We start from the raw sequence: 15,540 nt of genomic DNA, 5'->3' as shown, positions 1-15,540 counted from the left end.
TTCAGGGGCTCACTAGCACTGGCACCTGTGCAAAATAAGACTTCCATTTTCCGTGGCCATGTCCTTGAATAACATTTCTTGTCTTCCTGGCTGTGATACATCATCCCAGTACCTTACTCAGGCCTGCAAAATGTCTCCTCCAGATCCCACATAAAGGTAAACAGAACCCTAAGACTGGCTTTTGTGTTCACAGCATCATTCTCCAAAACAAACCAAAAAACACACACAACACCTTTTGAATTTTTATTTCTGAACAGTTTTATTTATTTTCTTAGAAATTACAAAGCAACTCTCTCCAGGAGAGCAAGGGAAAAAAACCCAACCCTGAAATATTCCTAAGTAATCTTGTTCCATATAAACACAAAGCAAAGTTACGTATTTCTTTCACATGCATGTACAAAAACATTTTAAGTAAAACATCCTTCACACATAACATGTGCATTAGTCTCAGAACTGAGCATATAATCAGATTGGCCTCACCTACCCTACCTAATCTTGTTTTCCTGTTTTCTTTTTAAATTGTACATTTCTATGCAGGAAACATCTCTTTTTCTGCACAGCATTATGCATATTCAAATTATCATGGATGGCCTTGGAATTAAATCACTAGGTAGTGTAGTCTGACATAAAGCTGTACACATAAGTTGTTACACTGCCATTTATACAGCGAACTTTACTGGATACCAGGCAAAACTCTTCAAAAGGAATAAAAAGGTATCGCTAGAGGGGAAAAGGAATATGATACACAGCACTCTCTCAACTACAATCCTGTATGATTCCTATGCAAAACACTTCAAAAGCCAAGTAATTTACAGATCTTGCTCTCCAAATTGATATCAAAGTTCCTACCAATTTCAGTCCTGGCAAAATAAATCACTGTAAGACATCAATGCTACTGGATATGGACATGGTCAACACTCACTGTTCCCATTTTTCATCCACCCATTTTTGGAAAGAAAGGAAGAAAGATGAAAGAACTGTAAAAAATGCAGACTGTTGAAGCAGGTGGGTCAGCTGAGTGCTTCACCAGCCATCAGCAAGAAACAGCAACTGCGAGAGCAGAGCTTCATTCCAACCCACTGCAAAATCTCACTGTAGTTTGAAATTTGGGGATAACACGGTCAGTGAACACACCTCACTAGCTGCCCAAGGCTGCATTAACACCTAGCAAAATCTTATTTGATTCATCAAAAGGGCATATAGTCTGTGTCTGACTTTGTGAGCTAGTTTTTAAATTTCACTGTTTCATGCATGATGAACACCACTGTAAATATAAGAACCATAAATGTTCAGAGGTGAAAGCCTCACCCAGAAGGTAAAACTTTCACGTGCATAAAAGGAAACATCAAGCACACAAAAGTCAGCTGCAACCCTTGGCACAGTGGGGGAACAGGAGGTACAGCTATTACTCTGCCTGCATTTCTAAGTGTATAAGATGGATTTCTCACCTCTGCATAAACATCCATCCCAAAGAGAATCAACAGCACTTCTCCCTTACACTGCAACAACACAGTTGACTCAAAAGACAGTGAATATGCACTGCATTTAAACACACTTGAAGCACTCAGGCTTGGCTTGTTGAAGAGTGCTTGTTACAGGGTGAAATGGGTGTGGAAAAGGAATGTGAAATAAAAAAAAAAAAAACCCACAAAAAAAAGTTAAGACAGAACATCTGCACATGAACAGTACAGAGAAAGCACTTAAGAATAACACTTATGAGGTTTAACCAAGGCCCTAGAGAACACTAGATTTTCATTTTTAGCCCACTTGAAATCTTGCAAATGAGCAAGCGATGCTGGCAGCAGTCACTCTGTCATTTGGCTCCCAAAATAGTGCAATGGACTTTGCATAAGTACCCTGGCTGCAGGAACACTACTACAAGAACCAGTTTGCAAAGCACCTACAGAGAAAGGCCCAATGACAGGTGTTCTCACAATGTCAAAGACACAAGGGACAAATTAGGCTGAGCCTCAAGGCCCCATCCTGGCACATTCTGTGTGTTGTGGGGAATGCTGGATCTGCTGTTTTAGCTGAGATGGGCAGCCTGCTCTTAGCCCTGTACTACCATTTGAACTGTGAGCTCTAGTAAATGCAGAAAAGAAAAAGTACTGGCCCAGCAGGAGGAAGTCTCTGATTCCCATCCAGGAAAGGCTTAAGTCACATCACTTAACTCATACACTGACAGTGTGGATGTCTTCAGTTGAGGTAGTCAAGCTGAACCCACTTCATGGGCACACAAAGTAAAAACAGACCTTTCTAAAAATGCCATTCATTCAACCTGCTTTATACTTCTACCTCAAGACCAAAAGGACAGTGACCTAAGAATGATTATTTCTATTCATCTGCAAGTGTGGTCCAAAGGAACAATTTTAGATGCAGACATCTAAAGCTGAGTGAGAAGGTACCACCCCAAATGCTTTCCTTGTCCCTGGACAGCTGAACAGCAGAGTTGTGCTGGTCTTTGTGATCAGCAGTTTTGCTTAAAATCTGGGTCATATAGAACATTTCAGTGACCATCTAAGCATTCTCCAGCCAGCAACAGTCCAACTGAAGTGGAATAAAAACTTGCAGCTCTCACAAAACTCTCTGAATGATTACTGTGCCTTTTTCTTGCAGAGTAACTAAATCTCAAACACGCTTCTAAAAGGCAAATATTACTATTCTTTTTTACAGCTGAGAAAACAGGGACACTGCAGCTTGGCTAATGGTGACTCAGGGGGAATCAAAATAAAGATTTCCTGGTATGCTCTTCTACTACTGACTAGGCTTAAAATAGTGAGACTTTACCCCCCAGGAGAGACCTTTAAAACTCTGATGGACAATTTTAACTCCATTGTCCATAAAAGCCTATGGTCACACATTTTTATTAGACATTGAGACATTTTCTGTTTGGATTCCACTTCTATAAAGTGGAAGAGAAATACAGTTAGGAAAAAAGAATTAAGGCCAGGCATGTTATACAGAAACAAAAATACTATGCCTGAAGCTCATTCTTTCAAAAGATAAACCTGCAATTGTAAAGATAAATGGTAGGTTTGGTAAATTTCCCTCAACCATCCCAAGGGGTTACAGGTATAAAGCCAGTTTAAGTGGCTGTTCATTCTTGATTCATGTTCATTCTAGCTCTTTTGAGAGAGAGACACACTGAATCAAGTTAAAGACCAAGTTGATCAACTGAGGATTGTGAAGAACAAAAAAAATTCCATCAGTCAGCTGAGCCATAAAAGCAAGCAGCAAAATAGATTCTGTTTCAGACTAAGCTGTCAAGATAACAACCTTGAATATGAAAGCTCAGCCAGCCTGAAGTTGCTGCACTCAATCCAATGACAGCAAAGGAAAAGTCTGCATTGCCAGTACAGGCTCACACTATTAGTAAAAGCTGTTTCATTCTCTCCAGAAAACCACATCAACTTCCCTGAACAGATGATCAAGTAATCAACTAGGGAGTAAGCTCTGCTGGAAGAATTGGTGGAGAATGTGAATGTATTGGCTGCAGTAGACATAGAACTGTGGCATTTAAAATCCTGAGAAATGTGTACAAGATAGAGTCCTGTACCTTTAGGTCAACATATTTTGTTTTATTTAAGGAATGTCTCAGCAGAACTTCACAAGGGAAATTCTGTCCTGGCCACCCAAAGGAACCTAAGTGCGCTCCTTTATCTTCAAAGACAGCCTTCTCAAAGTAAAAAATCAGTCCTTTCTGACAAACAGAAATTATAGCAGGTGTGACAGAAGGCCAGCACAGATGACCGAGGAACTCCTGACCGATCTCAAACACCAACAGAAAGGTACACAGAAGTGAAAGTGATGATGGGCTGGCCAGCAGAGATACAGAAACACAGCCAGAGGATGCAGAGAAAATTAGGAAAGCCAAAGCTCAGCTGGAGTTCATACTGGTAAGAAGAAGGGCTTCTTTAAGTACACTAGAAGCAAAAGGAAGGTTAAATAAAATATGGTTTACTGTTCAACAATGCAAACAATATGGAAACGAAGGATGCTTTTGTACTTTCAGGCTCATGTACACAACATCTTTTTCACCTGTTTTCACTGTAAGTTCTGCTTTAAGGCCTGCCAGGTCCTTGAGCCTTCTAGCAGCATACAGGAATAAAGCATTGCCTACAGCAGAGGAAGACTGAGTTAGTGAGAACTTAGGCCCATTGAAACCAACAGGCTAAATGTGAAGGCACTGAAGGAGCTGGCTAATGGCACTGTGAGACCACCCTACACCATCTTTGCTGTAGGGTGGTCTTACAGTGCATCTACATCACCATCATCATCATCATCAGTGCATCTACATCACCATGATCATCATCAGAGACGGCTCTCCAACTTAAATACCCTGACTTAGGACCTCTCCTGCTGCCCACAACAGTCAGCAAGCAGGCAGCCAGCACTCTGAGGGAAATTATTGTTCCTCTTTACTCAGCGATTGTGAGATAGTGTTTGGAAGATGTCATTCAGTTTTGTGCTCCCCCTTACAAGGGCACTGCAGCAATTTCAGTGGAAGGTCACAGAGCTGCTTTGGGAGCTGGAGCACAGGACAAGTAAGGAGAGCTCAGGCAACATGGTTTCTCCACATTTAAGAAGAGAAAAGGCTAAAAAGAGATCTCATTGTATATAATCCCTTAATAACTGGGTTAGAGAAGGCAGTCAGCCTCTTCTCAGAGATGGACAATAACAGAACAAGAGGCAGTGAACACAAGCTGGAATATGGGAAATTCCAACTAGATGCAAATATATTGTTTTTCTCACTGTCATAGTTGCCAAATATGGGAAAATGTTGCCCAGAGAGATTTGGCATCACCATCCTTGTAGCTACTCAAAACTCAAATGGACAAAGTCCTTAGCAACCTGCTCTAACTGGCTGAGATCTGAACAGGAGGCTGCACTAGAAATGCCACAAGATCCCTTTAAACCAAAGTATTCAATGGTCCTGTAACTTAGAAAATCTCCTCACAACTACTTTTCACGGGCATGTTCCTCATGAATCTGCCAAAGCAAACCATGCCACCATCAAATGTAAAGGGTGATCTTCAGTCTCATCAATTAGGATGGAGTACAGAAGCCAGCAGAGAGGGGAGCTACACATCAAACCTCTCATAGTCATTTTGTGCAGGTCCCTCAGACACCAGGGCCAGCCCTGTGCTGGAATCATCACAGTACTCTACCAGTTCCTTCCTTTCAAGTGTCTGTTGCACACCATCAGCACTGAATAAAAAGACTGTTCCTTTTCACATCTTCTTCATCTTTTTCTTGCAGCGCTGGTTGAAGACAGGTGAGGATCCCATCAGGCTGTCAGCAGAATGAGAACCATAGCTGCTCTCAGAGCCATTGGGGCTTTGTGGCATCCCAGCTTCACTCATGCCTGACATTGGTTCCTCAAAGACATCACTGCCTAGAACCCCGTGGCCATGTACATTAGCCTCCTCATTTTCCTGTGGCTCCATTTTCACCTGTGACAAGTTCCACAGTGGGGAAGCATTCACCTCAGGCCCTAGAGAAGAAAAAAGCAAACAGTAGTAACTGAGTCAAAAGATAAATCACAAACAGCACACAGATATAAGGGACAGCAGTAAAGGTAAAGATGGAGCAAAAGCAAAGCCACAGGTTAACTATGCTGGGGGAAAACAAACAATACACACCCAAGCACTGTGATCAATAAAAAAAAAAATCTGTTGACTTATTTAATAGTCCAGCAATTACCACTGAAAAAATATGATGGTATCCTTCCACTATTAGCCTCCAGGTGATTTTCTCCATGAGAAACTCCACTCTCCAGAAGGAGTGTCCCAACAATGAGTACACCAACAGCACATGGACTAGACCCTGCATAAATAGGACTTTGAGGCAGTCCAGAAGTCGTTATGAGGTCCTTGCAATTGTCAGACATGCTGGGCTTTTGCAGGGGAGGTGAAGTAAGCAGGTGGATGAACAGTGCCAAATACCACTTTCAGCACTGAAATGCAGGGACATCAAAGCTGCAGTCACCTGCCTGCCTGCCTCCTTCTACTCAGCACCCACAGGTCTCATCCCTTCCTTCAGCAGAACAGACAGATATCCTTTTGGCTCAACCTCACAGATGCCCTGCTGGGAAATAGCTCCTTCCAGGCTCACTTTTTTAAAAAACATTTTTGGACTAGTGTGCAATCTGAGCACTGATTGAGGATTTTCTGCACAAGATTACCAAACCATATTCCTTGATAACAGCAAATGTTTTCTCCCCAAGAGAAGTAATTACAGATTGCATTATATCTGTTTAAGTTTAAAGTGAGACAAAAATCCTATTAAAAACACACTAACTGGTCTCCTTGCTGAGATAGGCATAAACAGACCAGAACTGAATAAACTGTGAAATCTTCTCTCTCTTGTGTGGGGTTAAGCTCATGTAGAAAATTAAAAAAATACCAAAACAAAAAGCCTGACCAATCAAAAAAAAAAAAAAACCAACAAAAGACCCACTACAAAAACAACAAACAAAATAAGAAACCATTTTAATAAGCTTTCCAAACTTCATGTCTCAACGAGCATGGCTACAGTTTGAAAGCACAACCAAAGCTCTTGTACTGAGCCAAACCTATGACCATTCCCTGTTATCAGTATAGTAGTAACAATTAGTAGAAATTACAAAGAGAACAAATGCTCCAACATGTGTCTCTACCATGAATTCTCCTTTATGAAGCAGTCGGGAATCTTTTCCAGATTAGCTTCACCAAAACCAAGGTTCATGAAACCTTTTTGATAACACAGCTTAAATTAGCTAAGTTGCCTTAATGGAATTCCTTCCTATGTCAATCATAAGTAAATGCATGTCTCTCAACAACAATGAACACATCATTAAAATGCTGTTCCAGAGTTACAGCTCCAGTCTACATAACAACCAAAGGTGTTCACTAAACTAAACTGTGTCTTTCCTTCATCAGTTGCTCTTCATCGCTCAACCTTCTTCCTTTCAGCTCTGTCACCTGTCACTAAGAGTGTCACTAATGACTAAAAGCACTTAAGCATCAACAAAGGATGTTTCATCTTCAAAGTACTTTAACTTCAAAGTACTTCAGAAATAAGCTAATCTTCACGTTATCCTGAGAGGCAGAGGAACAAGGAACAATTTTGCCTCCATTTTTCCAACTGCAATGAAAGTAAGCCAGCTCACAACGGCAATGTCAGACATCCACAAAAACATAGGAAGAACATGGAAACCTGTAATGAGAGTTTTGCCCTCAGACACTGAAGTCTCACTGCCCTCCCTGCAGGCTTCACACCTGCATTTCGAGATGGCAATGGTCTAATTGCAGCAGCTTTTTCTTGCTCCTTAGGATATTACAACTCTCCAACCTGCCCAGGTCTAGACTGGAACTTCTCACATATGAGATCTCCAAAGGCTCTTGTGAAGTGAAGAGGGATTTTCAGGAAGGAACAGAGCACTTGTACTCTTAATTAGAAAACATCAATTCTGTATTAGAGAAGCAAGAGGCATTTAATATACAGCTAGCATGCTAACCTCTTGGTCTCAAGTGGTAGATGCTAATACAAAGCCTTTCACTTGAATCACTTGCAACCCTGGATGGGCCAGAGGAATTTGCTGCTCCTTCTCCAACAATACTGCAAACAGTTTACATTTCAGAGGTGTCATGGAAAACAGTACGAGCTTTCAGAAAAACATTAGATTGATTTATGTTTTTGAAAACTCACAACAATGCAAAAACACTAATGGACTTAGAGGTATACTCGAACCTCACTATACATGCTACTTAGCTTAGGGTTAATAGAAGATAAGCTTCATTGTTTTCTAACCAGATCTTTAAGTGAAATAGTTATTATTGCAGGGAGTTCCAGAGTTCAGGTGGTTCTATGCAAAATCAAAACTGCCTCTTTTTCATTCCAGGATGTTCAGCTTCACCAAAGAGTGAAGATAATGAAACCTCTATGCTGATATAGAGCAGACATGGCCATAGCAGATTCTCCCATGCTTGCCACCAGTGTGCTTCAATGTCACCAAGGGATGGCACTTTGAGGATAAGAGTAGTCTCCACAACCCCACTAATTCACTCACCATTTCATTTTCCATGGCCTCAGCCAAGTACAGCAGGCTTTGGGGTACAGACACTAGGAGGGATTCCCAGGAGCCCATTTCACATAAGTCACTGATAAGCTTTCATAAAACAGTGACTGTCTTTACCAGGGCAATTTCTGAATATGGAGGACATCACCACGTACCATTCATATTTCCAGAATTCATTCAGTGCCTAAACTATGTAAGGAACATGGCTTTCAACCATGGATGGGCCAGAGGAACATGAATCTCTGGACACAAATCCAAACCTAACCAGGGGAAACAAGATCACAAGGAACTGCTGAAAGACTGTTTCCAGGAGAAGCAAGAAACCCCTACCTGAAGTCTGTGGGGAAGCTTCTACTTCCAAATTGGCAGAGAAGCGCTCACTTTGACCTCCAAGAACTCCAACAGGCAAAGACTGGTCACCAGAAGCCAGATCTCCTTCCAGCTCTTCACTTATGGGGAAAGAAATATCACTAACAGGTTCCTCCTTAATTTTCACAGGTTTTGTGTCTTCTGCTGCCTTTTCAGGGTTGACAATCTTCTCATATTCTTCAGAGAGCTGCTTGCTAACCTGTCAAAGATCAGCAGGTGAAAAAGAGGCCAGAAAGGTGAGAGTGACTTCAGAGGCTCTGATAGCAATTACATTGCAGTGCACTCTGTTCCCTGAACATTATTAACATCTGACCTGAATGAACAAGTAAACAACTTACCAGCTACACAAGAGATGTTTTTTCCCTTTAAGTGCACCTTCTGTGCTGTAACAAGGAACTTTAATAAGAGGTTTAACCCACTAACATCTGACCGATAAATATGAGCACTGTTATTTTGTAAACAGAGATGATGAGGCTCAGAAATTTAAAGAGTGCATGAAACAAAAGCAAAATGTCTCAGTCTTACTCTTTGGTTTTACCAGTAAGACTGTTCCCATCCTCCAGTAACAAACTCACCCCAGCATGTAAAACCAAGAACTTCAGACCTTCGACAGCCCTGTAGTCGAAGGTCTGAAGTGGGCAAAGCCTGAGTATATTCTGCCAGATTCACAGCAAAAAACACAGAAGTTTTCTCCAGTTAGAGAAGTTAAACAAATACAGGAATCAGATTTAGAACCACCCTGCACTTCCAGAAACTTAACAACAGTAAACAATTACATTTAAACATTTCAGATTTCATCTGCTTCTAACAAATATTTGTTTATACAACTAAAAACCAACAGCCAGTGACTCGTGCTCAGGAAAACTGCATGACTTTCAACAGCAGAAGTGAGGAAGAAAAAGAACAGCAAAGCCTATTTCCCCCTTTGAGATATACTTCCAAATAAAGGGGCTACTGTGGACCTCAGTCCTGCATAAAGAACAATGATTGTTAAGACAATGGTCAGTTCCAGGGTGAGAGTGAACTGCAGCAGAAGAACTATGCAGAAAACCCAGATTCCAAAAGGACAACAAAACCATTTTAACAAAAAAGAACAGAACCGGTATTTTGAGGAGGAATGTTTCTAACAAAGACAACTCTTTGGGATGTTATTTTTATACAAGAAAGTAGCACCTCTGAGACAACTCACATCAGCAAAATACTACCCTACACTCCTAAAGCTTAAGGAAGTCACTCCTTGTTTAAGTGAACACAAACCACTCTACAGCCTAGAAATTGATCTCTGCTTACATGTTTTCCAAAATGTTAACCAGCCAAATATCCTGCTAAAGGAAAAAATTCAGTTCCTCGGTCACTTCTGATTTTAACTCTACTTGATAATTCTGACTGGGTAATTCAAGAGCTGGGGGACTCTTTCTAAATTCGGGCAAGCCATCAGTAGAGCATCCTTAGTCTCACTACGAAGACAAACAAGAAGCTCTGTCTTTCAGTCATAAAGTTCCTGTTCTCTTTCCCTTGACGACTCCTCTCCACACCCAGCAGGTTTTGCAGTCAGATTTCCCCTCAGTAAGGCTCAGGAACAAGCAACTGTACTGGGGGTACCTCTCTTGTGCCTAATGCTCTCCTCACCTGAAGCATGTAGCTGTGATAGTCCTTGATGCGGTGCTGCCAGAATTTCTGCAGCGAGAGCACGCTGCCAATGCCCACCTCGTGGAAGACCTGCTCCATGACGTCAGGGAAAGGGGTGTGGCCGAGCCGAGCCTCCCGATCCACGGCAAAGCGCAGCAGCTTGGTGAACTTGAGGCAGTACTCGTGGGCGATGTCTGTCAGGGTCTCCAGGACGCTCTCGTTGGCGCACTCAAAGCCCGTGTGCGCCAGGATGGTGGCCATCGACTGGTACAGAAGCTGCCGGCAGGAAGACCAACTCAGCTCTGTCACTGGCTCCCCTTTTCCCCTGAAAAACAGAAAAGACAAAAATCACACACTTTCAAAAATCTGAAGGACTGGATCAGTTAAAGAGGTACTGTCAATAATAAGGTGATGTACAAAGGGGGTTTAGGGTTCTCCGCAGCTTCTGTTATATATGAACACCACCTAATAAGTATTTATCTGTTTTTCCTTCTTCTCCTCCCTCCAAATCAGCACTTCCAAGTTTCATTCTCCCATTTAATGCCACAAGATTCTTTGGGTGATTCATGAATGTGGGATGCAATTCTGAACCCTTAAGCATCTCCCTTCCCACCCAAGAGCTTTTCTCCTAGAGAAATAAATGGGTGAATTAAATTGGTCCTTAACACAAACAAAAAAAGGCATTTTAAATAACATAAATGCAAACAATTTCCCCTCTCAGTTAATTACATTGCTCTTCCATATTATCTCTGATGTCACAGGCCTGATAGTCAGATACAAAGGCTTCTGGGATAGACAAGATTGGAATTTCTAAAGCGAAAGACACACATAAAAAAGCAAGAAATGGGATACATATACATTTCACAGAGGTACACCGTAGCTGAAAAGACTGTTTCTCTGCTCTCGTTTCCAGTAGCCACTAAGCATGACACTGAAAGAAGTATCCCCATATGCAACCTAAGATGTGAACACCAGGCCCTGGGAGGTGGCCTGCAGAAGCTTGGCCATAAAGCACCATTCCCTGGTCTTGGGTTTAAGACTTCCTTCCTCTGCTGCTAAACAGGAAGGAGTGACTACACAGGATGGATGAGATGGAGATCAACTGACTTGAGCACTTCAAACATCATTCGCTTATAGTCACCCAACCAAATTTTTCATCAAGAGGAGTTAACACATAGATATTCCCCAGAGGAGTTAGGCAAAGTATCTGATGGAGAAACACATATCTACCAGATTTCTCAACTTGCAATTAAGGGCATGTAATCTATTTGCCCATATCAGTAACATGGACTTCAAATGCCGATGTCAAAAAATCAAATTCCATTACTGCTAAATGTGATACTCATACACTTTTTTACACTCCATCCAGCACCAGGGGCAGAACTGAGCTAACAATTTCACTCTCCATTTGTTTCTGATCATTTTCTCCCAACATCTTCCACATCACACTGGAGATTCTCCCCACTGCTAGCCTAGATCACCTGCACCGCCACACACTCTTTCCAGTAGAAGGACCTGATTTAACAGCACACAGACATATTGATGGCTTGATAAAGTTCTCACTACTCTCCAACAATTCATGAGGAACCCTTCAGTCTCACTGAGAAGCTGGACCACAGAGCCTCAGCTTCCCCTGATCCTCAGAGCTAACACACAGAAAACACAGCAGTAAAACCACTTAAACACAGCAGTAAAAAAGTGAAGAGTGAAAAGGAAGGTGAAACTTAGAACTATTAGGATGAAAATTATTCATTTTTAAGAACGCCAGCACAACACTTTCTGATTATTCAAATAAAGGGGGAATCACGCTATATTAAGAGTGACATATGATCACATTTTTAAGTAGATATTAAGAACAATATGAGACTCTCAGGTCATGGATTCATCCCAGCTATTAACTGATGGAAAATGATTAGCATCCCAATTTCTACTCAATTATGTAACTACTTTGCAAAGCAGACAGCAGGCACCCTGACAAGATTAATTAAAAGATCATCAGTTTCTTTATAAAAAGTGTCACCCATACTATTTTTGCATCTCCCTCACTCCTCCCTCCACCTCAGCAGCAGAATTCTTAAGTTCACAAACAGCCTCACATATGTCTCACACAACACCAGGACCAAGAGTTTACAACAGAAATAAACAACCATCAAAGAAAATCAACCAGAAAACAATCTTAAAATTCATGTCTATAAAAAAGAACCTCTTTTTTAATACAAAGGACATACCCAGCTGTCCAGCAGCCAGCATGGAGACAACCTTATGCTACCAAAACTGAATGCCAGGCCACTATTAGTACAGAGACATTCACTAAAAACGCTGTAGATAAACTTAAATTGCACAGATTTTGGCAATCCCAAGCAGGATACTTAGCCTTTTGCAAAGTAGAGTAAAACAACCATTCAGTAATGCATATTACTGCACAGAAGTAGCAGAGAATATTGTGTCTCCTAAACTCCTAGAGGAAAAGAAACGAATTGTGAGCATTAAAATACAGCTAGGTGTAGGTCACTATGCTGGAAGGCATATAATCAATTTGAAATCTAATCAATTAAAGCCAGAGAGGAAAGACATTTCAGGTACTGTACTCAAATCCAAATCTCTATCTCTTGCTCTTGGTAAGGCAAATAATCAATTTGGTTTTCTTTATCTTATGTTTTCTTCTCTTGTTTTCCTGTTTCTCATAATAAACAACAGCGAAATATTATTAAAAGCCAGAAGAGAGCAAAAATTGAAATGTTGTTGTAGATGTTATTAGAAACCAACAACGAAAATTATTTTTCTTCATCTCCTTTAACTTCCGGGTGCCCTCTGATAAGAATGCACATGAACAAAAACAGTCATTTAGACACATTTATGTTGAAAAGTAGTTATCTAATGTCAAGCCTTCCCAAAAAAGGACACGCAAACTTCTTCTTTTCCATGATGATCATAGCTAAAGAGCCTTTGTGTCAGATTTCATCCAGATACTCAGCACCAAAAATGCACCCATCCAGATATCATCATTATTCAAAATGCCACTCTGCAGCACTGAGTTCTTTTCCTGAAAGGCTCAGTCATATATATCTACAAGTAAACACAAATGCTTTAATCCCTGCAGTTTTGTCACCAGAGATTAGCAGGGCAGGGAATTAGGCCTGTGACAAGGAGGTAATTTTCTCTGCAGAATATATAGTATGAAATGTATCACAAATACTGGCCAACTTGCCACTCTCCAATTTAGTATTTGTAACAGTGCTATATATGTTATATATGGGTCACCAATACTAGATGATGTTTCAGACAGAAATCTACCTGTCAAGCTACAAATTCATTAGACCCAAAGGCCAGCTTTCTCCTACCACTACCAAAAACACGCACAACTTTTCAACAGAAGACATGAAATAGTGTCCATTTATACCAAACAGACTTATTTTCTAATTTAGTCAGTTTTCAGAACTCACAAAAGGCCCACTTTCTGTGTCAGTCAGTTAAATGACATTGAGCCAGCCCACCCGTTCCTCCAAAACGCTGCACCCAAAGGCAGCACCATCCGTTCCTCCAAGCTCCTCTCCTGTGAGCAGTTTTTCTTTGAGGGAAGGGGAGCTCCTGGCTCCTTTCTCATGGAACTGTCTTCAGGGGACAGGCTAAGTCAGCACAAGGATCAGCAGCTGAAGCACAATCAACTGCAGGACTGGATTGAAGGGTCCTGCTCCCTCCTAGGTGAGCATAAGCCAGCAGCAGATGGAGGGAGGGACTGCTTTTCCTATGAACAGGACAATTTGATGAAACATTATGCTGTGAAGTTGAATTTCTACCAAATGAGCTGCAACAAGGCTGCTTTAGAGCCATTTTCCCAAAGCAGTAAAATAAAGGAGAACATTGTAGAAACAAGATACACTAGTCAGAGAGAGCATCAAAGAACACAGCATACTAACTCAAACCAGAAAGTTGTTTACTTTCAGGTAAGAGAATTTTTACACCTCATCCTGGGTAAGTCTCTTTTTAAATACCTCTGCTATGTCTACAGAAGGCTGCACAGGTATGAACAAAAAATGCTCAACAGATAATGGTAAAAATAAGTTGGGTCTCAGTGGCATAACCCAGACCAGTCAGCTTAGAAATGGACTTAGCCAAAGCACTTAGCTCATCAGGGGAAGTGTCTCCTGCCCACTTTAATTACCACTGCTCCAAATGCTTCCCTACATTAAAACTGCTATCCCACTGACATGTAGTCCTCTATTTCTGTACAGACATTTCTTCACTCCAAATCCTTCTGGCAAGAGCTGTCTTCCCATTGCAAGCTCCCAATTTTGTTTACAGATTACCTTTCAAGGCAAGCCAACGTGGCCAGGAATGCAAATGACCAAATGACTGAGAAATCTGTTAAGAACCCAACCATGCACACACAAGAAGAGGCACATGAGTAGGCCAGGCTTCTTTTGAAGATGGATGCATGCTAATCTGAGGAAACTGAGCAGAGAAGATGGAAAAGCTAGCAGCTGTTATATGGTAAGAGTCTCCTGTCAAAATGGCAGTTTCAAGTCCACAGTCCCTTACTCATTCTTCATCAATTACACTTTATGCTTCTTCTCTATTTCTACACCAAGCAAAACCAAATGTTAATCCCTTATTGTGCATTCCAAAAACTGTAACATCACCAGGATCAGATGGTACTTCATCCAAGAATATTAAAGGAATGCAAGTATGAAATAGCTGAATAGCTGTGGTGAGTCTCCTCTTGCTTTAAACTGCCTTGGCCCACAAGGACCAGAAGACAGAAACTGTGAAAATGTTTTCCTTTAATACTTTCAGAAGAGATGTGGAAAACTGCAGGCTGGGAAGCATGGATATATTTTGGTGCATCAGGGAAATTCAAAGAACTAGAGGACATACAAATAAATATGTTATGCTCAGAAAGAACCCAGAGAGCTTCTTTTTAACTGTAAAACCTGCTTCACAAACCAACCAGAGTCCCCCAAATCTATCAACAAACAAGTAGATCAGAGATCACTATGGATCCCAGGTCCTCCCTGGGGGGGGGTCTGTGCCAGAATCAACATATTTTTTATCATTTTTTAAATTTTTTTTAACATATTTATAAACAGTCCGTAAAACTGTAGGAAAGAAACCATGTAGTGATTATAAAACCATTGTTAGTACAGACTTTGGGGGATTGATAACACCAAACCAACTCAAAAAGGCCATAAATTAAGTTCTGCCTCTTCCTCATCATAGAAGGAGGTAGGGGTTACATATGGAGCAGAGCAAAACCATAACCAATTCAGGAGATAACAAAATGAAAGACAAGGGGACAGTGTGTCAAAGAATGAAAATGAGTAACAGGGAAAGAGAAGAGGACAGGCCTACATTAACTAAACCTGTCATCTGATTCAGGCTGACTATTCTTATCTTCCTTCCTTCTCATATCTAAATGTACCTACACTATTTCTCAGACCCAGGCTACTGACCAAAAAAACTGAATTAAAATATGGATTCATCCA

The 15,540-nt window shown here is 41.1% G+C and overlaps 1 protein-coding gene across 2 annotated transcripts in view; it reads right to left on the bottom strand.

Moving 5' to 3' along the window:
- Positions 1-233: 233 nt before the first annotated feature.
- SUPT7L (SPT7 like, STAGA complex subunit gamma) overlaps positions 234-15,540 on the bottom strand; it is an 18,222-nt gene continuing 2,915 nt past the window's right edge. For both annotated transcript variants that reach the window (XM_050973222.1, XM_030236152.2), the window contains exons 3-5: positions 10,058-10,382; positions 8,390-8,627; positions 234-5,494 (exon numbers count right to left, since the gene is read on the bottom strand). In XM_050973222.1, the coding sequence (XP_050829179.1) occupies positions 5,232-5,494; positions 8,390-8,627; positions 10,058-10,382 (826 nt within the window). In that variant the 3' untranslated portion in view covers positions 234-5,231. The remainder of the gene's footprint in view (positions 5,495-8,389; positions 8,628-10,057; positions 10,383-15,540) is intronic.

This window comes from Serinus canaria, chromosome 3 (genome assembly GCF_022539315.1).
Source record: "Serinus canaria isolate serCan28SL12 chromosome 3, serCan2020, whole genome shotgun sequence".
Lineage (NCBI taxonomy): Eukaryota > Metazoa > Chordata > Aves > Passeriformes > Fringillidae > Serinus > Serinus canaria.
This window is presented reverse-complemented; position numbering and strand designations above follow the sequence as displayed.